This window comes from Aulonocara sp. 'chitande type north' Nkhata Bay, linkage group LG13 (assembly GCF_057382095.1).
Source record: "Aulonocara sp. 'chitande type north' Nkhata Bay isolate Kocher_YH1m ecotype deep benthic linkage group LG13, A_spYH_male_GT1.1, whole genome shotgun sequence".
Classification (NCBI taxonomy): domain Eukaryota; kingdom Metazoa; phylum Chordata; class Actinopteri; order Cichliformes; family Cichlidae; genus Aulonocara; species Aulonocara sp. 'chitande type north' Nkhata Bay.
Window position 1 is genome coordinate 20926076 of NC_141356.1, and position 26203 is coordinate 20952278.

Sequence of the window (26203 nt, forward strand, 5' to 3'; positions counted from 1 at the left end):
GTCTCAACGCACAGGAAACCTTTCCTGTTGCTGGTTGGTCGATTGCCTTCGACCAGCCCTTTACATGAGGGTCTTGCCAAGCATCGAGGAGGGAGGGGATATTTTAATGGCCGTCCGTAGCACTACAAAATGCAAAAAGTCCGGATTATCTACCATATATAGACTGTTACAGGCACCGATGCGTTAAGTACGCATTTCTGTGTTGATAAGCATCGCTGCGTGGACATATTCGGAATAGAGATGTCTTTGTAATGGTGTTTGTACTCTGCTGAGCGGACTTTACCCGCTTGATTTGTGTGCGAGTGGGAAATCAGGCCTAGCCGGCTGGCTAAAAAACAAGCGGACGGTTAGCCTTTCGCTGGAGTTAAAAGGTAACACTGCATTATTACTCATTTGTAATTACGGACGATTTCTGCACCATAGTATTTCCATTCAGACCATTACGTCAAAAGACTAAAACTTGTTTCAAACGCAAGGTTTCTGACATTTGAGGCAGCCAGGTGAGAAATGTAAACAGACTTACGTTAGCATAGTTAGCCATGTTAAGCTAATGGCTAGTGGCTAACTTTATAGTAGTTAACTTTACAAACAGCTGACTGAGCTAGAGTTAACACAGTACTTAGCTGTCCTGTAAGTATGTGCTGATAGGTAAAGAGTTTCAAATTGTATTAAAGTTGCTCTAAATCGTTCACGCTTTCTGTCGTGTTGCTCACATTTACCGATGATGGTTTGGAAAGCTATACCGCTTGAGCTAGCTATGCTAACTTTGTGCGCTACCAGCCAACAGCTGAAACATAACTTAGCCGGATTAATATAAATAACATTCCCCAAACCACTCATGACGATTACAGCCTGTTTTTGTTTTATGTTTTTTTTAAACACTCCTTTGCTAAGTCGTTCGTATCAATTTAAGTGCGCAGATTATAATGTTCTTGATGATCTATTGGTATAGTAAATGTTTTATTGTCTCTGCTGCTGTTCACAGGGAATATGTAACATAGAGCAGCCAACATGACATCCAGATTCGGCAAAACGTACAACCGCAAAGGTGGGGAGGCTAACTCGAAATTTGAGGAGGTCTTTTCCAATAAAAAGCCCACTCTGACCACCAAATGGGGGGAGACCACCTACAAGGCTCAGCTCGGAGCCAAACGGCCTTTGTTAAAACCTGACGTTTCTGAGGTCCCCAAAAGGCCCAGGCTTGAGGACAGTGATAGTGAGGAAGACCCGTTTGGCTTTGACAGTGATGAAGAGTCCAAGACTGTAACCTCCCACAACGTGTCACAGGCAAAAGTTGCTGAAGGGGAGGTGATGAAGACCACCACAGTGCAAAGCACTGGGACAGCCGCTGTTGTGACTTATGCACAGTCCTCTGCATGTTCAACAGCCACATTCACGAGTAAGTTTTCGTTTTTTTCCATGCACTTTTTTAAACTCCTTATCCAAATTTATTTTAACCTGCTTATTTAAGTTTTACAGTGATTTCTAACTATTATAGAAGCATAGTAGTTCCTGTCTTTTGTTTAAACAAACCTGCATTTATCTTCTCTTTTGTTCAAAGGCAAACAAAAAACAGAGGAGAAGGTAGGTAAAAATAACCAGCCGTGGTACAAAAGTGAATCACAGAGCAGCCAGAAACCTGCATGGGGGACCTCTTTGTCAAGCACAGTCCTCTCTGATGATCAGAACTTCTCCCAGAGGTCCACCTCCTCCTCTCCTAATATAGACACATCTGTTAAACTGTTCACTGATGTGCCAGGTGGTAGCAGGGACTTCCAATCCTCATCTTCTTGTGATGGCTTGCTGTCAGATGAAATGAAAGGTGCAGAGGTGGAGCCTTCAGCGGAGGCCCCACCAGAGCCAGTGGACAATATTCCCCCTTCCCCATTTACCCTGAGGGCCTCAAATTGCAAAAAATACCAGCGGCCAGGCCGTCCTGACAAATCATCGTCTGAACTTGCAGAAAGTAACAGCAACAAGTCCACTGATGGTGCAAGTGCCCAAGATAAGCCCAACAGTGCCCTTTCTGCTGGTGCAAGTAGTACTGCTGCCAGTGCTAAAACAGCAGCCAAGCCTGTGGGAAGGGGTGGTGGGAGGGTACGGGACTACACGGTTCTCCACCCTTCCTGCCTGTCAGTGTGCAATGTCACCATCCAGGACTCAGTGGAGCGGAGCATTGACGAACTGGTCAGCCTCGCTCCCCCAGCTGACCTTGGAGAAGCAGGGCAGATGAAGAAGAAATCAGATGCACCACCACCCAAACCTACTAGGTAAGGCTGATAGTTCTGTGTCTTAAAAGCCACATTGCAGGGAGAATTCTCAAAATACTATGTTCTGAATTCTTATTTAAACAATTGTAGCCTATCCACCATTGCTAATTACATGGATGGGTGACTTGAGTATATTTTCTTGTGTCATTCAAGATTTTGTTTTTGTAGTAAATATTTTCAGGTTAAATATTTATTACCGTGTATACACGATACCATAAGGCAGCCATCATGTGGTAGGTTAGTAATTTAAATATAATAATACATACTACCTTATATCTTACTTCATTGTGTGCTCATACACACTTTGCTTCATCTCTCACTAGTACTGGGTCTTATAAAAATGTCATTCATTCATATTCTGAGGAACAAAGTGCAGACGCTACTGAAGTTCAGGTTTAATAAAGATTTCATTGGCACTTAGATTATGCTTTCATGTATCGTATTGTTATACAGTATTGGCCAGACTTTTGCTCTGAAAGAATGTGCTTTACCTTGATGTGTCCCTGGCTTTAAAATTCAAAGTTTCGGGTCATACTTTGAAGTTTGATATGTTCTTGCGCTTTCATTTCATTGCTTTTGAGAGGCAGGTCAGATTGAATCACCAGTGGCAAGAGAGGCAGCAGGGAGTGAACCTTTAGTTTGTTAGATTAATGTTAAATCCCCTCTAACAAGTCAAAATGGCAGATGGTGGCAAAAATGTGTGCTCTGTCTGTGTCATTGTGTGTGTGATCTCATCTCATGTCAGCCATTTATACGGAATTAACTTGATAAGAATTATTTTTAAACTAAACTATTGACATCAACTATTTGGAGAAACGTGCATTAGTGTTTGTTCTATATTGTAAAGTCTACAGTTTTTTAGATGTCTCTAAACAGTAACATTTATTGACAAAAAAGCTTTCTATTCACTCAGCTAAGTAATTTTAGGCACCCACTTTGAAATCCCATTTTCTTTTCTTTGTTTCTACAAAAGAGTTTTTTCTTTGTCCTGCTTCAGTTTCTATCTCCTTTGAAAAATCCCATAAGGCACAATACTTCAAAACAAAATAATCTAAAAAAAAAATATTCTTCTTGTTTGTAGGTTCAGACCCACACAGACAAAGACCAAGAAGACCAAGACCGAGACCAAGCTAGAGTTCTTTGGCTTTGAGGACAAAGAGGACCAGGAGGGGGAGGAGGGTTCAGAAGCTGGCAAGAGTAGCTACAAGATCAAGTACTTTGGCTTTGATGACCTGAGTGAGAGTGACAGTGATGATGAGAGCTCCCAAGCCAAAGAAAAGAAGGCCAGGAAGGCAGCCGCAGCCTTAGCTGCTTTGAGCTCCAGCGTGGATAGCCCTCATACCAGTGACTCTCAAGACAGTCATGCTAGCAGTAATACAGGTAAAAGCAGTCCTTAAAAACAGATCTGGTGTTGGTGTAATTGTCATTTTATTGCATGATCCAATGTAACGACATAAACTTCAAACCTCTCTTTAAATTAGAAGTGCTTGGATGACCCACTTTGGTTAATATTCCATCCATTTACAAACTCATGCTTTTTTTTTTTTTTTTTCCCTTTAATCATCAACAATCTGGTTTATCCAGCAGATGCCTTTGACTTTTCCGATGACTCAAGTCCTGGTGGTACCGAGGGCCAGAAAGCACGCTCAGGGAAGCCAAGTGACAAATCCAAGGACGTCGGCAGTGGACTGAAAAAGATTTTCAGTGGACCCAAAAAGGTATTTAAGCATGTTTTAAAATTGGCCGTGTGTTTCTTGGCTCGCTTTTCAACCAAATGTTTTCTTTGTCCTGTGCCATCCAGTGTCTTTGAATATTTGCCCATGAGACTTTTTTTTTTTTTTTTTAAACAACTGCATAGACAAGGGATAGGCACAAACCTTTTAACTGCAGTCTGATCAATCTAAGTGTCTCAGTACAAGTCATCTAGCACTTTTGATGACCTTACTCCTGACCAGGGTTTAAAGCAGGTCTGACACGTCTTGGCTTATTGATGTTTAGATGACATTTACATAACAGAATGCCCAGCTTGTCTGAAAATAGCCTGAGATAACGAGAGTGAGGAGAGCATCAGAGAAAAATAGAGCAAGTGGGCAGGTAAGAGGCTCGACTGAAAACTAAATTTATATGGTTGTCATTTTATGTAATCCAATTCTGTGATTCAGCAGTGATGCAGGTTAGAACTACAGTCAGAGACTTAAGGCATTGAACTGTGATGCCCAGGGAATAACTTTTGACAGCAGTCTCATTTGAATCCCATAAATGTGCGTTCAGTAGCATGCATGGGTTTCCACTTTGAAGGGGATTTGGATATTACCTCTTCATCAGGCACATATTTTCTCATAACTCTGCTTTGATTTGTAATGCTGTGCTGTTTTGTGTAATTCCCACATTTTCTCTCTTTATCTAGATCATGTTTTGAAGTGGCTTTGGGTTATTTGTAGTCTGTCTTACTAATTCTGTGTAGTTATTCTTTCTACTTCCTCAGCAAAACTTCCTACATTGTCTTTGTACGATATAATTGAGTTTCACAATCTGTCATTTTCAGGAAATGTTTTGTGCTGCTTGGGGACTGTTGTGTTCTACACTGAGGCTGCTGTTGTCTTAGTCTATCAACATGAATTCAACATGCAGTGTTTATGGGTTCAGTTCTGCTCATTTACAGCTGGAACGTGGTATTCTTTAGAGAATAAAATATTGGCATATAGGTTGTTGTTGTAATTTTTTTAATTTATTTTTTTTAAACTGTCATCACTGAAATGCACCAATCTGAAAGCACCATCAGTATTTTCTTATGCCAGCTGTTAGTAATCACTAAATATGTGTATCCGTTTAGTTAACTGACAAATTTTTAAGTTCTTGCTGTGTTTCAGTCTCCTGCTAAAGCTGTGTACAATGCTCGCCACTGGAACCAGCCCGAACCTGAAGAAATGCCTGTGCCTCCAGTCTCTCGATCTCAGACTGCTCCGGTAAGATACTGTATTTTGCCTGTAGACTGTTAGTAAAAGATGGACAGAATGTGGCATCATCTATTAGCTTCTTAAACCTGCATTTTGAAGCCATAATATTTGTGTTTTAGCTGCTGGTATGTTGACTTTGTTGATGTAGAGACCATATTTAGGCCAGTTGGTGGGGTGCTAAATCATCAGCTGATCCTAGCAAAGCACAAACATGGGTATCTGCTTATTAACAGAATTATAATACTTGAATTTCAGTCACTGAAACTGAATATCAAACTTTTCGGATGGGCTGTGCCACCTGGCAAGCCATATTACTCATCAGATAAGTACATTAAAAATGCTTCAAAAGTTCAGTCTAGTCCAGTTGAGTACTGAAGGTAAAGTATTGCACAAAATCCACTGTAGCTAATGTTAGCACGCCTTTCAGTTTTAAGCTATAATAAAATGTCAATGTGAGCTATTAAAAAATCAGATATTATGGGGGAGGAAGTTGGCTATGTAGACTAAATCTGTTCTTTGTGCCAGGTGTTCTTTTCATGGCTGAAGCTAGGCATTTTAAAATACCACAAGTCAATCACACATTGATTAATTTTGGAGCCAAACTCAAATTGCTATAAGAGAAGCCACAGTTTTTTTTCCCTCGTCTTAATTTTTCAGCAAGGTTACTGCTTGGTTTACTTGTCAGGAACTGGAACAAAAATGTAAATCTGTCATTGTGAGTAAAGAGTGTATTTGTATGTTTAAAGTTCTCATTAGGGTGTATACATTCATTTTGCACAGAGAGGGTAAACACTATTACTGGGTTATTATGTAAAGAAAATGCTATTAACTAGCGCCATTTATTTGTGTTTGTGTTCTTAATGTTCACATATTAGGATACTGTTTACTGGTCTCTTAGTAGTCAACAATTTCTGTATTAATTAATTAATTCTAATTAGTATTGCTGTTCAAGTGAAATTACTTTTCCAGGCAAGTGAAGTTTGCTTGTATGTTTTGTATTGAATTACCCCAATGGAAATAATGTTTGTTTAGAGACTAGCTAATCAGACTCTGGCGACTGGGATTTAAAAGTTATTGTTAACTTTGCACTACCTCGTCTGACATCTGTTAACAGCACTTATTAAAGACTTGTGTGGTTAACAGACTGTTCAGCTGTGGTAAATCTTGTGGACATGTCATTAAACAGATTTTGTTGCTTTGGTATGAGCCCCGTTTCTCAGCTTCTTTTTTGTCCTTAGGCTATTTTATCGAGCAGCAGCAAGGACAGCAACTCCCATAAAGATGACGGCTTGTTCAAAGCTCCTCCACCGCCACCCAAAGTCATTAAGTCAGAGACCATCCCCACACGACTCAACCAGGATATTGTCACAGCACTCAAATGCAGAAAAGAAGACAAGGAGGTGAGTCCAGGTTACACAGATTTGCTGAGTAACAGCAGTTGTTAGATAAATCTTTCTGATCAGTTTTTACTTCACATTTTGTTTGCTTGCCAGTATGAATTACCCCTAGCCCCCCCTTTTCCCCCCTTCCTTTTTAAACACTCAGCCAGTGAAGGGTTGGCATTCATTTGATGTGTGCCAGTGCTACTCCCATACAGCTTGTGTCATTTACAGATGGGCCTTCTGGCCCCAGATCAGGCTGTTAGCCACAGATCCCCTGAGGTTAAATGGCTTCAGCTACACTAAGCTGTCACCACACACTGATTCTGTTATAAACCCAGGTCCTCCATCCTGTGTCGTGCTGAGCCCCCTCACAGTGTGACTGCTGATATAGATATACATACAGTGTCAACTGCTGATCATACTGACCTGAAGCTTTTGCTGGCTGTGAAACCAATAGAGGAATTTAGAAATGTGAGCAATTTGCTGTGTGTGTGTGTGAGCAATTTGAGGGTCTGGACAGATGCAGTGCTTCTCAATTAGCTACAATTAACCCCATTTCCCTTACTACCAGCTGTATACTGTGGTGCAGCATGTGAAACACTTCAACGATGTGGTGGAGTTTGGAGAGAATCAAGAGTTCACAGATGATTTTGAGTACCTGGAGACGGGGCTCAAGAGTAGTCAGCCGCTCAACACAAGATGCCTTAGGTAAGTTTAATAACCAGCTGGGAATTTTTCTTTGTTGTGTTGTAGAGGAACATTTCTATATTTGGTCTGATTTTAATTTCTTTGTTGTGACTTGCTAAATTTTACTTAGTTTACAAAGTTCAGTGACTGGTACAAGCATATGCCAGTTAATATTTCATAAAAGTACCTAAAACCAAAATTCATAAAGTAAGTTATTATTCTTGCAACAAAGTAGTAGGAGGTAGAAAACGCAGAGTTAATACTTTAAAAACAAGCACAGATGATCAATTTTAATTGAATTGCACTCCAGCCCAGAGACTTCATGTGTAGCTAAAGTTCTCAATCATTTCTGTCCCTTTGCATTTGCTCGCCTCCCTTCCACTGTTGTGCCTCAGCCTGTTAATCACATTTTACTTCCAATTGTGATTTTTCACTTGCAGCGTTTATGAATAATAAAAAAAAAAATATCCAAGATTAAACTAATATTGTTCTGCGTTCATTTTCACAGCATTGCTCTCTCATTGAAACCATGAAAAAATAATTATTGATCATGTGTCACTGATTAACTAAATGTGATAACAAAATCACATTTAGTTAAAACATTGAAACTATGATGTAAATCACACTTCTTATCCAATGTTTTCATAGGATTTAAGTGATTTTATTCATAATTTAAACTAGAAATGCAGTACAGGTAGTTAATGTGTGGCCATACACCACACCCAATCCGATATTTACATTATGTCTGGGCTAATATATGTAAAACATTAGCACTTCTGAAGGTGTCTCACACCTGGGACACCAACAAGTTTTCACTGTATGTTTACAATGTTGTACATCAAACTGGTCAAGTAATGACTGAAGAGCTTCAAATAACTGTCATAATGAGTTGAGATGATGATGATGATGATGATAATAAAATTATAATTAACTATAATAATAAACTAAATTAGTTTTACATTGTATTTTTTTTTTCGTCCTATAGTCTTTTTTTTTGTATTTATTTGTTTTTACTTATTGCTACCTATTGAATAAATTGGACATTTTTTTTTATTTGTGATATATGAAGTTACAGAATTAGAAAGGTGATGTTTAAGTCAACACTGACATTTCCTTACACATAAAAGAATCATTCCCAGTCTCTTTCTCACACTGAGAAAAACAGCTTAATAATTTAATGCTTGCATTGGATCCATGCTGTGCATCAGCAGAAAGCCAAAGTCAGGCTGTTGTTGTTTTATACCATTAGAACATTGGATTGATGCATAGCATGGGCAACATTGAAGCCTTAGTCTTTAAATCTTTCCCTATATTTCTTTAGTTTGCCATTTGTGACATTTTAATTTAAAAGTAGGCTGATTTCATTGTCATAAATCTATCTTTAACATTCCCTCTATTCTCCACTTTCCTCCCTCATTTCTCCAGTATAATCAGCCTGGCCACACGGTGTGCCATGCCCAGTTTCAGGATGCACCTGAGGGCAAGAGGGAAAGTCGCACAGGTCTTCAAAATGCTCAACGATGCTCCACAACACCCGGTCAGTCAAAGTTTTGTTTTTAATTAATTATTTTTTTTGTCACCTCCTGCCACAATCTCTTTCTATCATCTCCCTTGAAGTTTTGACAGATGGTAATACAATGTTTGAATAACTTGTGCTTTCACAATTTATTTTGTGACATGAACCATTACTTTTCCATCTAAGATGAAGTGTTGAATCACGAGCCCTGTTTCTTCGGTATTAAATTATCAAAATGCAAGAAGAGTGCAAGGAGACCTCAGTAGTTATTCAAATGACATCCCAGGGTTAGATATGCACACGTATAAATAGGTTTGTGATTGTATTTTTTGCTCAACAAGTAGGTTTTCTGTTGTTAATGTAGTGTCTTAAAATATATTAGTCTTTCCTTTAAATAAGCGAAGAGCTTGTGGTGGGTATTATGTTTTTATGATATGGCAGTATTTGTGACCGGATGGACCTTTTTTGATGTCAGTTTGTCTTAATCTTTATTTTATATATTTCTTTTGTGTGTATTTTCTGTTTTTCTCTTGGTGCTGTTTTTAACATATTCTTTGTATTCTGGTTGTAATCCTTGACTGAATAGCACTTTGAATCAACTCATGTTGTTTTTATATATATATCTAAGTATAAATTTTGTAATTTTGAGAACTATGTAGTGAAAGTGACACACAATAAGCTTTTTCTTACTGATCCAGAGCTTTCTCCATATGATCTACACTGCCTGCACCCCTTTGTAAAACCTGATCTGTCATTTTATCAGAACCTCGCTCTGTGCACGGCTGCACTGATGTACATTTTGAGCCGGGATCGTCTTAACATGGATCTGGACAGGGCATGTCTGGAGCTAATGATCAAGCTGCTGGAACTAGACCAGGACTACTCGGGTCACCAGGATCAGCTCACAGCAAAGGAGATGGCAAAGGTCAAAGAGAAGATCAGGAAATTGTGCGAGACTGTGCACAACAAGCACCTTGACTTAGAAAACATCACGGTAGGTTGTCCATCAATAAAGAAATCATAACATCATCACATAACTGGTGAATCTTGGATTTAATCAGTAACCACAGTCTCTTGTTCATATATTTATTGAATAAGCAACACTATGTACATTTTTAAACTACTTTAATGGAAAGGTTTTTCATAAAAATATAATCTGTCAGTCTGACCTCTTTGTATGCACCCCCTTCTGCATGCAAATACACTAATCTTACTGCAGCTCAGCTGTCAGTTTTGACCTGTCACAACTGATCGACAATATTTCAGTCAGAAAAGTTGCTGATTTGATAAAATGACAGCATTAATATTACATATGCTTTACTACCTAGTAATGTTTTCTTGGTGAACTGGTTTATATTTCTTCTTATCAAGCTTAATTAGGGGGGAAAATGTGTGTTTTAGTGTAGACGACTTTTACAATAGTGGGTTTGTAATACAAGCATACATAAAATTCCAGTGATGTTTTTTTTAAACATGCTTCTGTCCTCTATCCCTGCAGACAGGGCACCTTGCCATGGAGACACTTCTGTCGTTAACCTCCAAGAGAGCTGGTGATTGGTTCAAAGAGGAGCTCCGGCTACTGGGAGGCCTGGACCATATTGTTGACAAAGGTGGGTGTTGGATACTAATGTGCTCAAAGCCATGCTGTACAGTGCATATGTGTATACCTATGCAACGATTTTGTTTGTCACGGTTTGTAATTGCCACATGTCGTGTGTGTTGCATTGCCACAGTGAAAGAGTGTGTTGACAACCTGAGCCAAGAGGATGACAAGGAGAACCTTGTAGCATCTTTATGGGGGGCTGAGAGGTGTCTGAGAGTGCTTGAAAGTGTAAGTACAGTTCTGTCAAGTTGGATTCTCTCTTGCACCAAAGTCACACTAGAGTGAGCCTCAAGGACAACAGTAATTGAGTACTAAGCTGTGAATTGGCTGGTGACCTTTGTTACCCGATTAAATGCCTCTGCTTAAAGCACTGAATGTGTCTTTATCAGCTATATCTTAAAATGCCATTCAGCTTTCCGAGCTAAACATAAAGGGTCTCCCTTAATTTTGTGTTTCTTGTCTTGTTTTCAAGGTTCTTGGTGTACTTTTTCCCTCTATTGATTTCATTTCTCTTTCATCTCCTGCCAACAGGTTACAGTGCAGAACCCTGAAAATCAGAGTTACTTGATTGCCTACAAAGACTCTCAGCTTATTGTCTCCTCTGCCAGGTGAGCACCAGCTACTGCTTACAGCTGTTATTGACTGTCTACAGACATACTGGGACACAGTGGCTATCGTGACAACAGGTCCTTTTCACTTTGTCTCTTTTACTTTTTGTAAGATCATTTTACTCATCATCACCTCGGGGCAATTCTAAAGCTTCTCATGCCCATCAAAAACAACATTAGGGCAAATAAAAATAATCCTAGGATAATAGATTTGGATAAAGGTAACCACACCGATAACCAGGTCTGTGGTTTCTAAAATTGATAGCAAAAGTTAGATCTTAGTTTTAACCATGGATTCTTCTTAGTTTGCATTCATGAACACAGTATATCGAAGATCAATTGTGCTCAAGCTCGTTGCACTTTCTGCATTTAGGATTATCTTTCCACTCTGCACTTTAATATTTTTCTTTATTTCTGTTATGTCACTTTTTACTTTCTGTCAACAATATCTTTTTCTTACTTTTATCAGAGCTTTGCGATACTGTGAGGATATGATCCAGCGGTACAGCAGGGCATTAAACAACACCTCTCTGTCTTCATCGGCTGCTGCACTGCCTCACTGCAGCTTCACAAATGTGGGAAAGGCGGTGGAGGACTGTATGAGGGCTGTTATTGGAGTGCTGCTCAACCTTACCCATGACAATGGTATTCTCATTCCTTTTTCTTTTCTTATACTATTTATGGAAAACTGCAAAAACTCAATTTACTGAATTTTTTTTTTTGTTTGGATTGTAGTTCTATAAATATACAAAGATGAAATGGCTCATTGTGTACTTCTGTACAAAATGAATATATTCGTGTTAATGTGGTCAGCTAGAATTCAGTTGTATCTTGTATGATTATAGTCTGTACCGTGAGCTATAATATTCAGGTGCTTAGCAGGGAATCATGTTGACATGTGTGAGCAGAGGTTAATAATAAGGTTATTTTTGCCTACAGAGTGGGGAAGCACTAAGACGGGTGAACAGGATCAGCTAATAGTGACTGCTCTAAATTGTGTCCTTCAAGTCCCACGCTACATCCCCCAGGAGCAGCGATTTGACGTGCGTGTGCTGGTAAGGTTCTCTTCAACAACAGAAAACATCTTCGCAACGGCACAGTTGCTGACACGCTGTTTGGTAAGTTTATGTATGTATGTGAATGTCTCATTTGTGTATTCTGTGGTGTATACCAGGGTCTGGGTCTACTAATTAACCTTGTGGAGTACAGCTCCAGAAACCGCCACTGTCTGGTGGACATGGAGTACAATGTCGACGACACCTGTCTGGAAGACAGCCTCATGCAGCCTGCTGACCCAACGCAATCTGACACATTGGCAGAGTCAGCTGAGACTCAGGCAGATACGGCTGACAAGCCCAAGTCCTGCGGTGCTTTGGCTGCCCTGGTGAAGGTAGGAACTGTGCCAGAACTCATACATCAATATTTTAGCAGTCACTGGATGTGGCTCTCTTTTGTCTTTTTGTTTAAAAAAACAAACCAAACCCCCACAAAACAATAGTTTAATACAGTTTAAAGAGCTGAATACATCTTTCCTATTCTTAATTTAAGCAGAAACAAAGTGATTGGGTGTTGTGTTGCAATTTCTTTTGTCTGTATCATAGAACTCGTGAACCACTCATTTACCTGGTAACACATCTTTCTCGGGAGTGTTAAACATCTCTTCACTGCTTTGAATGCACACCTCTGTTTGCTCACAGTATTAAGTAATAAGCAAGTGTAAGTAAATGCTTGCTTGTTTGTGGATTAAAATTTCAAAATTAGGTTTTTATTTAGGTTTTTCTTTTTTAATCAATGTCACTGCAGCCAGAGTTCTTGCAGATTTTCAAAAAGTCTGGAAACTTTTAAAGAAAAAAATGGCAATTAACCTCAAAATTACTTTTCATGCCCAAGTATTACAGGCTAGTTTCACAGTATTTGGCATGCCTATTTGCTTCCTAACTTTGCCAAGATGAAATACCTTTGCTGTCAAGCTAAACTGCCACTCTTTTATTCCCTTTGAATTATGAAAAATTTGCTGTGTTACTTGGCTCCTGTTTTTTGGCTTGTGTTTGGAGTTCACATCTGTTTATTTCCCCTGGAATCCCAGCTCTTCCTTGAGAGGGAGCGTGCTGCCATCCTGGCTGAGGCAAAGACTGACGACCTCATCAGTGAGGCCCCCAAACCGGCACTAGACCAAAGCGGAGAGTGGCAAGAGACATCAGGAGAGATCCAGTGGGTGGCATCCGAAACAAATGACAGCCAACCCGAGAAGAAAGAAGAGGAGGATGAAGAGTTGGACTTAAATAAAGGTAGATATTTTGGGGTTTGTGCATATAAGTGGAGCTGTTTGTAGCTTTGAGTAAAATTACAATCCAAATAAATGCTGACTCAATTTAAGCATGAGTTAATAATATCTGCAATAAGGATGAAGATACCAGTAACTATAAAGCTTTGAAAAATATCCCTATTAAGAATTCATTAACCGAATCTCTAATAAGGCTATTAAGGGAGATAACAAAAACTTGTTTTTAAAACTAATTTATCCAACATTGCTCAGTTCTGGCTTTTCAAATGACATTCTCGCTGAATTTTACACACCAAATGATTGGGGGTGAGGAGGGGGTAGATTCACAACATTTATCCATAATGGGAATAATTTCATTTATTAATCCATTCATCTTAAAATTCTGAGTTTTGTGTATAAGCTGTGTAAGAAATTGTGCAGACAAAGGAAGGGCAGTTTCCTTTGAGATGACATTTCCAGTTTTTCTTTTTAATGTTTCCCAAAGTTTTAAAACTTCTAGATCGACATGGAGAAACTTTTTCTTTTTTTTGAACTCGTAGATTCCTGATCTTTAAATTACTATGGGTTAGGATGGCCAGGTCGCACCCGTGGGTGTGCGACCTGTGGGTGTGCCGAGTGGGGTTTTCCCCACCCGGCACACCCACATCCACCCAATATTTTAAAAATATGTCATTGATTATTCTCTGTCTGTGTCTTTGGTAGAATTTTATCTCGCTGCATCACTTTTTTTTTTTTTCCCAAAGAAAGGAAAATTGTTAAAGAAAAATCAAAGTGCTGTCTTCACAAGTTAAGCTTGTTTATAAAAGCCTGAATATAACACATAATTTTCAAATTGCTTGCTCTTAGTTTTTATTTATTTATGCCATTTAAAAAAACAAAACAATGATTTTTATTGAAAATAACATGGGAACCCCATAAGTATATCTGGGGGGGGGGGGGATTGTTACAAGTCTCCACCATACTTTCTCTGGTCATTGAGTGATGTTGTGTCAGTTTGTCATGCAAGATCAACAGCTCTTGTTGTTTTGCCTTCAATGTTCTTCTCAGGCTTTGATGTAGAGTGCTGCCATGATTTTTGGCAAATTGACTTCTACACTTTAATCTGTTTAGCTTTAGCCTTGATGCTTTTCTCAGCTGCGTCGTTAGTTTCTGCCACAGCGCATGCTTTGCATCATAACAGGCTTTGCTAATGAATAATGAAACCTGTGTCCAGCTATTGTTACAGTTGATTAGTTTTTGCAGCTCCATTGAAGTTTAGGTTGCGAAATACAAACCTTTGTTCTTTAGTACTTGCTAGTCCTTTGAATGTGACCTCCATGAGCACTGTAAAACAGGAGTTAATGTTACTCTTGTGAACATCATGGACTCATTGTTTTTAATGCTGTGTAGAAGTGTTGGGTGAGCTGATCAGTGAATTACAGCTAAATATATATTGGGAAAACTTGTCTTTCTCCTTTGTGGTTACTGCAGCTCTGCAGCACGCAGGCAAGCATATGGAGGACAGCATTGTTGCTTCATACACAGCCCTGCTGCTGGGCTGCCTCTGTCAGGGCAGCCAGGTAAGAACCGGTGCAGATTTATACATTTTGTTTTGTCCAGATCTTTAAAAAAAATCTATAATATGTGTTGTTGCTCACTTCCTTTTTTTGCCATCCTCAGATTAATGTGACTACTGTGAGAGAAAATCTACCTAAAGGAGATTTCTCCATCATGACAGAAATGCTGAAGAAGTTCTTGAGCTTCATGAACCTCACTGTGAGTGTGACTATTCAGATCAGCCCTCTGTTATCAGTGTTACGTGATGATGCATGTTGAGATTGACGAAGTTTAAAATGATCTACAGTTATGCAAATACATGATGAATTATACAGGCTCAACAAATCAAAGTGTTTTTCTTAAAAAACAAACAAACAAAAAATACTTATATTTTAGTGACAGTGTAGTGAAAATACTGACACTGAAGGTCTTCGTCCTTTTTTTCCCCCTCCTCCTAACACCTCTGAGTGTTGATGCAATCCTTGGCTTCAGGCAAATTAAACTGAAGATACAAAAAGCCGTTTAATTGGACCCATTGAGCAAAAGCACATTTTTGTGCAGTGAAGTGGCTTGGATGAAATAAACATTCTTGAGGCCCAGTAATTCTGTACAATACCACATTTTCCCTTTTAGTTTCAAATAATTGCAGTTTTTCTATAGCTCAGTTCAGCTCCTTTCAGAACCCCCTAGAAAGTGAGTGAAATGCTGAGCCTTTATTTCTGTTTATTAATGAAATGACTTAGGAATTCAAAACATTTGAAAGATGAATAAATGAAAGCCTTTCTGATTGTTGCTCATCTTCCAAAAAATAAAAAGCTTATAGTAGCACTTGGCTTTTATGAAGTACTACTTCTTTATAATACTAAATGTATTCAACAGATTATTAACAATTCAATATTTTTTTATGTCCAAGAGGCATAATCGAAATGATAAAATTTGCAAAACATAATTTTCAAATAATTCAAGGATTCCTGTGATGCTAGCACTACCACGCCACAGATGTGTGTTTTGCAGCAGCTTTGATTGTGACACATCCTGTCAGAGCTGAAGATTGGAACCATCTGTTTCATAAACATCCCCTTTGAACAGAAGCATCCTGTTATCATCAGTGTTTGCATCGAGACCTCACAAGTAAAGTTGTTGGCATCCTCACACACTTGTTTTTGTTTTTCCTGTTCTGTCTCCACACAGTGTGCAATGGGCACCACAGGACAGAAGTCCATCTCACGGGTCATCGACTACCTGGAGCACTGTTAACAGACAGCAAACTATCGAGCTCTTACTCCGACTGCACATTAAACGGTTTCCAGGTTACTCTTGTTCTCCACTACCCATTACAAAGCCACAAGGGGCCATTGGAGTCTTAGCAGCATTCTCTTGACTTCACCTGATCAGCAGATGTTGCGATCACTCTAAACTCTGAGGAAAAAAGGCATACACTGACATGTGCGTAAACACACGCATACAGATATACACAAGTTTCACTCCCTGTCTGGAGCACAACCCGAACCAAAGCCCTGCTAGCTGACAGACATGCAGACAACTTCAGTTCCACTCGGCTAACAGCCCATTTAGAGTCAGATCCAGATTCATCCTCAGGTGAGAATCGGGCAGACGCGAGGCTACATCCCCGTAATCCGCGGAAAGTTAAACGAAGCAGACGTCTTCACACATCGTCCCGAGATGTGTGACGGTAGCAGGCCACTGAGGAGGAGTCTCCCGTTTGCTGCCGGGTCTTGATTTCTGGCTGCTTAGCTGGAGTGTGAACCACTGAATCAAATTTTATGGATCATTACATTTTCTTCTGTGCGTGTCCACGTCCAAGCCAAGGGTGAAATCATAGATTAGCATGAAATCATTTTCACAGACGTTTGAATGATGTGTCTGTACGTAAAACCTGTATGGAATGATTTTTGAATGCAAAATCCCATTGACTTACACATTTGCAATTGGCTTGAATGTTTAAGGGAAATCGAATTTCTAGCTTATTTTCTAAGCTTTTCATTTTGTGCCGAGTAATTTTTGGGAGCTTGATTTTTGTAGGCTTTGGCTCATTATATTTTTAGATTTTTCTTTTTGCCTTGAGGGCATTTCTCTACCAAAATTATGAGTTACTGTTAAAGAAATCAGGACTGCATGACATACTGACTTTTAATAGGATGTCCGTTATTTGACTGGTGACGGCACTCGGAAAATTACGAGCTATACTAAAAGTTAGAATTCTTCTCAGCCGTTGTCTGTTTGCTCACATTTTAGTTTGTTTAGATTATTTAAAGTTCATTTAATTCAGCCGTGTGTAATTAGAGTATGCATTTAAACTCACTGGTATAACGTGATGGATTACTCAAAATTATGATTGTTGTGCTTCCTTTATGTTTGTAATGAAGTTATTTTTAATGTATTTAATTTAATGCGTTCTCCTCTTGTGTAAAATGCAAAGCCTACGTAATGAGATCCCAGTTGTGTCCAACATCGGCTCATTATAATCCACCCCTTGTGATACAGCTGTGTGGCTGGGCACAGCACATCTGAGTGGCTAAATTTATGCTTAAATTGTAGTTTTTAAACATCAATCACTAAAATATTATGCACATGTTGATCAACATAAGTGGGATGGGGTTAGGGGCAGAGATGGGCAGTAACGCGTTACTGTAATCCGATTACTTTTTTCGAGTAACGAGTAAATAAGGGATTACTATTGCAAAAACGGTAATTAGATTACCGTTACTTTCCCGTAGGAACACTGCGTTACTAAAACCGTGATTTTTTTTTTTTTTTTTTTTTTTTTTTTTTTTTGCGAGAATGTCATGACAGTGACGTAAGCGAGTGCGACGTTCGTGACAACAGCTGTGTGCAGATCAACAATGGATCATATATTGAGTGTGGGAGTATGAGCGTGCAGCGTTTAAAGTGTGGAAGTACTGACCTTACTTTGAGTTTGATTCCATAAAAAGTGACAAAAACATTAGCGTCCATCGTGCGTGGGAAGAAAACTTTTTTACAGCGAAAAAAAACCCTAAACTTCCAAGCAAGCACCGAGTAGCTACGACGTAATGAGAAACTCACAGAGAAACTCGCGGATTCTTCCACTGACCACTGCGGCACACCTGCACCAGGGTAAACCTCCGCCTATGCCACTCCTGCTTTACAGGTGAAAATAGAGCAACAGGACCGCTGAGTCTTTGACTTTATTTATTTTCTGCTGTGTTTTACTTGCATCTATTTGAAAGAGTGAGTGTAAACACAAAAAAAAATGTATTTTATGTGCTGGAATGTGCAGAAAATAGGTTTAAATATTAAACAAATTTCTTCCAGTCAGAGAATGTTACATATAATTAAATTTTTGCTTGATGCATAAAGTTAAAAGATTAAAACTGATAAAACAAGTTTTAAAAAGAGACTTTTCCATTTGATAACATTTTGTATGATGGATTATGCAGAAAAAGTAGAATTGGGCTGAAAGATCTATCGCTTTATCACCTATTCAGGTTGTAAATCGTGTTTTTAAAAAGTAACTAAGTAACTAAATAATTAATTACTTTTGAAAATAAGTATTCAGTAAAGTAATGAGATTACTTTTTGGGGAAGTAATCAGTAATTCGTTACTGATTACTTTTTTCAAGTAACTTGACCAACACTGGTTAGGGGAGTCTAATATTTTCCTGTGTCCAGCCACAAGCAGCTTCATGTTTTTGCTCATGATATGTTTGCATTGGATAACATGCATTAAGCTCCCATTTATTTATTCTATATTGGTGTCATTTAAGCCTTGATGATGATGTTGACCTGATCCTTGGAAAAGCCTCTGTCTTGTACTGCTCACATGTACGATCACTGATTTGAATGACAGCCATACCTGTAAAAACGTTAGTTTTATCTGCTTTGTAGGGCTGCAGTGAACAGAACTGCAACTGCATTTTACTGTTAATCACTTTGAGAAAAAAAAAAAAAATCTGGTCCGAATGTAAATACTCCTGTACATACCAGTTAATGGACATTTCAGATGCTTAGACTACTTTTTTCCCCTGAAGCTGATATTTTTATTTTATACAATATTTCTGAGTTGTTTTAAAAACAAAAATTGCAGGAAGAGGAAAAAAATGTTTGTACCCCTTTCAAGGACATTGTCTTTGGTTACATGTAAATAGTTGTATCTCAAAAAAGAAAAAAAAAAGTTGCTACTTTCAGTACACTCCCTATGTGGTTTCTTCCTTCTATTGTTTTCTTTCATTCTGAGCAAGTTAAAAAATGTTATGTATTCAGAGCTACGGGAGGTGAACACTTTACTAAACACAAGTGGTGTTTAGCTTCCTTTTTGTATTCATGTATGTGTAGCAGCTGCTGAATGCTTAACTTTGTATCCCAGTTTGTGCGTGTGGATGTGCAAAACCCCCTGGATCTCGCTCATCCCTGACAAACTGGCTGGGATAGAGTGAGAGTCCAAAGCATGGTCACTATACTTAACAGCACTCAGCGGTGACAGTTTGTGAACGTGGCCCCTCAGCTTGACTGACTGCTGCATAATGGAAACAAAAGATTCTTGTTGCAGTTGCTAGCCAAGAGTCAAACTTACAAATAGCTTGGGGAACGAGGGGAATGTAGTGATATACTATCTGACAACACTGATTTCATACAGGCGACAGCTGTGTCAACCACGATTCAACAAACGCTGCCTCGAAATGTGAAGCGTCAGGAATTGTCAAGACAGGGAAACATGTTGAGTAAACATTGCACAGATAACATGTAATTATGTCTTTATGTTTTGTTGCCCAACATGCAAATACATGATTAGATGCAGGCAGAAGAGCAGATTAAAATTCTAAAACGCATGATTGCAGACAATGGGCACCTCTGCCTTCATCCGCCTGCTGTACATTATAGCTTTCATGGCAGTTTCTCAGTAGTGGGAGGTCAGAGGCAGAGAGAGCATTCCCTCTGTGATGATCGATGTGGCAAGGAAGTGGATGAGTAAACAAAGAGGAAAAACGCAGCATTTCCAATAGCTTAACAAGATTCGTAGGATGTCCTCCGCTGTTGGTGAATGTGAGGGAGGAGAAAAATGGGGAAAAGGAGAATGCAGAGGCATGAGATTAACGTTTCCAACTTGTCAGTCCAAACCCTCTCAGTGAGGCTGCGCAGCCTACGGCGAGCAACTACAACTGTTTTTTGTTTTTCTGTTTGTTTGTTTTTTTTCCCCTTCCCAGCATTCATTCTTTCATCCCTCTCCATATCTGGACACATTTCCTCCTGGCTTGACTCGTTTGTCTTTTCAGCATCTCCCCTTGCGCACAGGCTGCTTTAGATTTTCAGAAACCGCTGTGTTCTGGTTTCTGCGGTTTTAATTATGGGAATTACTTCGGCAAAATGCAGCTTTTTTTTTTTTTTTTTTTTTTTTTTTTTTGACTCCTTGCGGCTCCATTTGATGCTTTATCTCACAGTTTGTTGTATGTGGAGGGAGTGAATAGGTGATTAGCTTGCAGGTGCAAGAATTGTTTTGTTTTTACAACTTCTTGACAAAAAGCAAAACCAAAAGGATTCAAGGCCGTAATGCCACTAGGTGGTGTGAGTACTCAGCCTCTGATCGCAGTGTCTGAATGGTTGAAGTAAAGTGCACACACCCACACGCACAAGTATCTTCTCATCAGTGGTGTTGTCTAAGGATTTTCCCCTCGAGCTGTAAGAACTCTGCTGTCTTTGGAGAGAGCAACGCGCTGGTCTCACTGATGCAGTCACGTGCATGCGTGCTCCAGAGGGAGGTGAAACATTTATGAAGAGGCTCTGTTGATGCTTTGCTGACCATTAGCGCCCCTGTTCACTTAAATCAAGCTGTCACATGAAGAAATCGTCGTACCACCTGTGCACCAACACGTGAAACTCAGATGGGAACGTGCAGACTCGTTCGTCTCCTCAGTCTGTGCAGCTGCAAGTGCTCCTCATGACAGTTATGTGGGTGAAGAAATGTTTTTAGAAAGACTCCTGCTTTCAGAGGTTTTATATATTTATTAATACATCGGTACAGCATTTCTAATGCGTGTTTTCACAGTTTTAATTCTTCAAGGATACAAACTAACTCACCCTACCTTTGTCTGAAGATTAACTGAGGCGTTTGGGCAAAGAGGAAATACTTGAAGAAGTATTCTAATCCAAAAACAAAAGTTTTGCCTTCAAACATTTCCTTAAGAAGTAGTACAAGAGTAATGTCATTGAGATGTAATTAAAGGATAAGACTGGCAATAGATCTCTTTTATTATTTTTTTTATTTAATGAGTTCATGAAAAAAAAAAAAAAAGATTCATCTTCTGAGTGCTCACCTCACAGAAAAAAGTCAGGACGTTAATAGATAACACTATGTAGCGAGTTTTACTTTAATTACCCCAAATGGGGTACTTGGTGAGGCATCTGTGACAGGCTTTCACACAGTTCCGCAGTTTTAAGTTGGAGTTTCCGAAAACTCTGAGTTTCCCAGTTGTAATTACAACTTGGAAGCTGGTGGGAATGTTATTTAGAGCTTTGAAACTCAATATAGTATTAATGTGGCATAAGCCCCAAGACAAATGGTTCCTACTGAAGATCTACATATTTAAAAATGACTCGAGTCTTGAGTAATTTACTTAACTGGCACTGAAGTTTTTTTTCAGCAGATATTAGTCTGCAAACTAAACTGCACTGAAACAGAATTTTTATGGTAGTATATTGCAGGTCTGGTTCTCTGGTACAGCTGGGTCCATAATTTTTTTGGACAAAAGCTGAAGTTTTGCACCTTCAATCAAGATGTGATTAAAGGGCAGACTGAGTTTTAATTTAAAGGGTTTTACAAATATTTTTGCATTTACTGTTACTGTCCCCCCTTTCATGGGCTCAAAATGAACTGGACAACAAACTGAACAATGTTTTAATATTTTAAAATCATGCTGGTTTTTAAACTCATGGTCGAAACTCTGCATTTCCTTCCCTCCCTCGAGGTGCTCTAAGTCATTACTACAGCCACGTTCAGTTGCTGTTGGTTTTTTAAAATTCTTTCTTCATAGAGTTTTGTATTTAATAACTGAGAAGCACTCTCTGTTGGGCTTTCTTTGCCTTGAGAAACTCTTGGGTTGCTTTTGCTATACGTTTTGGATCATTATTCATTTGCAGGTTTTGTCCTGTCAGTTTTTGAGTATTTGTCTCAGTCTGAACGTCAGGTCGAGCAGAGAGCAGCTGTATATGCTTATAATACTGCCTTCACCATGTTTAATAGATAATGGTGGCATGCTTTGGATCATAAGCAGTTCCTTAGTTTCCGTAGTTCCGTAGTTTTCCATCATTCTAGTACAAGTTAATCTTAGTTTCATCTGTTCAAAGGTTATTTTTATTAAATTTTTAATTTAATTAAACTGTGCAGACTCCTGTAGATGTTTTCCAATCTGATCTCAGCGGGCCTTGTTTATTCAGAAGTTCACATGATGTTTCTTTGCTTTTTGAATTTTCATTTCCATGATGGCATCTCTTGGTAGTAGACCTTGACAATGATACACCTCCCTCCTCCAGACTGTTCTTGACTTGGTAAGATGCTGTAAAAAAAGTTCCTTCTTAACTTTTGAAATATTTCTGCTATCATGCACTTTAATTCTCTTCTGCTGTTTTTCAGGCCCTTTGGTGTTGCTCAGCTGGCCAGAGCTGGCCTGAGGTATATTAATTATTTTGAAGAGCGGACTGGACTGTTGATTTAAGCAAAATTTTTGTCTCTGTCTCTAACAATATTATTTTGTTTTTTTCAGCCCAATGATGGGCTCCCTCACGTACACTGACATGTCCCCGGGCTACATATTTGAAATTAAAATGAAAAGAATATATAAATTCAACACTTTGAATCAACTTCAGATATTATGTCTGCTTCATTTGTCATGAGGTAACAAGGGACAGACCTCACCTAGCCATGAAACTGCTTGTCAGTCAATTGTGCAATTAATTTTTGGCCTCTGGGGGTTGGTTCATAAAAATGGCTGTAATTACTAAACAGTTATTATTTTAATTTTATTTTATTGGTACGACCCCCCCCCCCCCCCCCCCCCCCCCCTGATTTTAAAGCTGCATGTCTGCCAATTTAAAATCCACAGTGGAGGTTCACCAAAGTACAAAAAAACTGTTTCTTTGTCCATCAAATTCTGGACCTAACTGCAACATCAATAACATCCTGAAATTGTTTTGTGCCCACATTTAATGCAATCGGACCAAATGTCCGCCCCAGTGTGTGGCTAACCGTTTTGTGCTTTTATTGTGGAGGTCTGTGTCACATTTTATGTTGGTTTACTGGATTATTCTTACGAAACATTTCAGGAGTCAGTCATTTGTTAAAGAAACAGTTACAGTCAAGTTAGATATAACGTGTCTATAAATGCGGAAAAATTGTAGGAAGTAGAAATGGAGTGAACTGGAGTGCAAGTGTGTCCGAGCTGTACTTAAGGACAGTGTTGGAGTTAATGTATTTTGTTAACTTCTGCCACTGCTGTTAAAACCAACTCCCTCTCTCTTGTGCTCTCCAATTTATATGTCAAGACAGATTAAGTCAGAGGCTAAACACTGAAGCTGAACAGAGCGCATTATCTTGAAACTGCAGGGGAACCAAGAATCAACCCTGAGCATCACACTGTCAACTGAATGAGGAATTTTGCATTGGCCACAAAGCTGAGCCAGCACGCACTGATTTCTGTACAAGCCTGGGATTATTTAGCTTTCGCTACAAAGAGTTTATTCAAACAGATTCAAACAGTTTGTCCACTAGTGCCGCCCTATTGTGCTGCCACAGCAAACTGTGCTCTACAGCCTAAATGAATGCTTTCACCGGTGTCTTGTTTACTCACACGCACATTTGAAGGTACACACACCGTCAGCCAGGCCAGGCACATGAAAGAATACACACACCCCTGCAAACACCTCGCAATATAAGCACTGAACAAAGAGCCATCACTACGGCACATGTGCTGCATAACAAATGTGTAAACACAAATACATTCGCATTTTGTCCAAACAAACGCAGCACACAGATCACTCTCTGCCCATTCATAGCCAGGTTGTTTCTCTTGTCTAATCTCACCCCTTAAATCATTGAGTGGCAGAGCAGAAAGACTCACCAGCCCATCTGTATTCCTGGGTGTGCGTGACCTGCACTCTAACGGATGGGCTTTGACCACAGGCGAGCCAGATGAGGAGCAGAGCAGAGTAGTAGTATTACTATCCCACACTGGCTCTGCCTTTTGCTATTCTCCACCTCCGGGCTCAGCCTTCTTTCTCTCTGTGCCGGCAGGGTGGAGCCTGATGAGTGTTGTGTGAGGTCGGCTGGGTTCCTGTTTGTGCATTTATGGCAGTCCATCTGTGTTAATGCGTTAGGGCAAGAAGCAGTTTGTGTGTGTATGTGTGTGGATATAAAAAGGGCATGAAGTTCTTCATCTGAAATGGCCATCACTATAAGTTTCTTCAGGGTTTTGCATTAGCAATGGAGATTCTGCCTTTTTTTCTTTTTCGCACACATTATATAATAAGCAGACAGATATTAATTATTGATCATCATTTTTACTTTGGTTTATGTTGATTCAAATTTTTGCAAACACATTTGTCTTCAAATCCTAGGAGATTCGGAGGAGAGGCAAAGCATGTGGGTTGAGTTGCAAGAATGCTTTCTGAAGCCCAGTGTCTGTGCAACTGCATCAGATCCAAGATCATAAGGTCAGGGGAAAGGAATTTGTACAAAAATAGCAACTGGCAATTAACTTTCCCACAGTGAAAAACTGGCATCGGCCCGGCTATTTGTTTTTTATCATCACCCTATTATTACAGCTGTATTTTTGGCTTTATTTTTCAAGGCTGATGAAAGATGGGCAAAGAGGCAGAAAAGATCCCAGGGCACTCGGATTTGAATCAGGCATTGGCAATTATCAGTGTGTCTTATCTGAAATGTCATTATATTAGCAGAATCTTAGATTCCTAAATCTCCAATCTGCAGTGCTGTACTTATAATTTGTCATATGACGTACTACAGCACATTCATTTTCACTGTAGATAGTAGATAATAAGGTAGAACAGAGTTCTGTTTCCTTCAGCAGATCATGATTTGTGTCAGGTATTGCTGCAGTTTTTTAAAACCCACTCCTGTGATCCTGTTGCACTAATGTAAAGCGGAGATCTTTAAAACATGTATGCATTAAGCTCCAAAAACGCCAAGTGCAATACTTAAAAGCTGCAACCAGAGACTCAGGCAGATACTATAACCAGCAGTGTCTTTATTTCAGCACTTCAACAAAAAACCCAGTGCACACTTTGTACTCCCTGCCACCACCATTTTCCATTGAATACCTGCATGGTGCTCTCTCTCTTTTTCTCCTAAAAACAGCTAGCTTTATTCTTATGAACTATATATAAATGTAGTTCACCATAAGCTACATCAGTACACCTTGCATTGTATCTTGCATGGAAATAAAACGATTGTCCTGTAAAAATCAGGGCAATAAAGTAATTCTGATTAAACAGAAAAATATAAAATGTATTGTAGAGTTGATGACAACAAAAACAAAACTGTTAAAAGTGGAAATTACCCACAATAAGAAATAATGATTTTTATTTATCTCTCTCTCTCTCTCGATAGATATATAGATATATCTATATCATTCATTCTTTCATTCTTTCTTTACTCTCCCCTAGTGACACCACGATGTAGCGGTTAACACAATGATGTTCCCATTTCAAGATTGGGAAGAAATACAAACCCAGCCTCAGGGAGTCACAAGCTACTGTACTCCAGTGCTGGTCCCAAACCTGGATAAATGGCAGAGTTGCATCAGGAAGGGCATCCCTCATCAAGTCTCTGCCAAATCAAACATGCAGTTCCATCTTCTGTGGCAATCCCTTGGGAAATAAACCAGTAGCTGAATGTACCTTTTGTTGTTTGCTCTGTCCTGGCATTTTATTCTCAGGAATTTTCATCAGCCAAAAAGGTTTGCAGACTTGTTAGCTTTTCTGCCAACAGGACTGTGAGTTTGTTCGAAAGATCTACGTGTACCATGTATGACTTTCTCATAGTTATTTTTGAAAATTCTATTTTCAACAATTAACTATGCTGAAACACTGTTCTGTTTCTCAAGCTGGGATTAGTCATAAAAGACTGTGTCTTGCTAGGTAGAACTATTGATGCATCTCTAGCAAAACGGTGCAATGCAGCTTGTTTTTTGCACTCAAAACTAGGGATGGGTACCGGGCACCGGTTCTGACATAAACGGTAGTAACCAGACCAAAAAGCAGCGCACATTTCGGTGCTTTATTTCGGTGCTTTATTTCGGTGCTTTTTTTCCCCCTGAGCTGTGATACACTTCTAGCCAATCATTTTACAT

The 26203-nt window shown here is 39.2% G+C and overlaps 1 protein-coding gene across 10 annotated transcripts; it reads left to right on the forward strand.

Annotated features, from left to right (window-relative positions):
* wapla (WAPL cohesin release factor a) lies at positions 1-25755 on the forward strand. Of its 10 annotated transcripts, none has more exons than XR_015124432.1 (22): positions 1-371; positions 986-1399; positions 1562-2270; positions 3352-3650; positions 3855-3988; positions 5141-5236; positions 6466-6627; positions 7181-7317; positions 8722-8833; positions 9576-9806; positions 10311-10422; positions 10546-10643; positions 10947-11023; positions 11493-11668; positions 11963-12078; positions 12198-12413; positions 13110-13311; positions 14778-14866; positions 14967-15062; positions 16035-16289; positions 24450-24545; positions 25518-25755. XR_015124432.1 is itself a non-coding variant. In XM_086259142.1 (20 exons), the coding sequence occupies exons 2-20, from the start codon at positions 1012-1014 to the stop codon at positions 16098-16100; spliced, it is 3513 nt and encodes a 1170-aa protein (XP_086115268.1). In that variant the 5' UTR covers positions 1-371; positions 986-1011; the 3' UTR covers positions 16101-19033. The 10 variants fall into 10 exon arrangements, 1 of the variants encoding a protein (XP_086115268.1); XR_015124436.1 differs by having other exon boundaries at positions 16035-16153; XR_015124431.1 differs by lacking the exons at positions 24450-24545; positions 25518-25755 and adding exons at positions 22471-22509; positions 24127-24234 and having other exon boundaries at positions 16035-22385.
* The last annotated feature ends 448 nt before the right edge of the window (positions 25756-26203 follow it).

Coding starts and splice junctions, on each gene's coding strand:
- wapla (XM_086259142.1), top strand. CDS start 1,012: ATGACATCCAGATTCGGCAAAACGTACAACCGCAAAGGTGGGGAGGCT. Junction 10,644..10,946: donor GTCTGAGAGTGCTTGAAAGT/GTAAGTACAGTT, acceptor TCCTGCCAACAG/GTTACAGTGCAGAACCCTGA. Junction 12,414..13,109: donor CTTTGGCTGCCCTGGTGAAG/GTAGGAACTGTG, acceptor CTGGAATCCCAG/CTCTTCCTTGAGAGGGAGCG.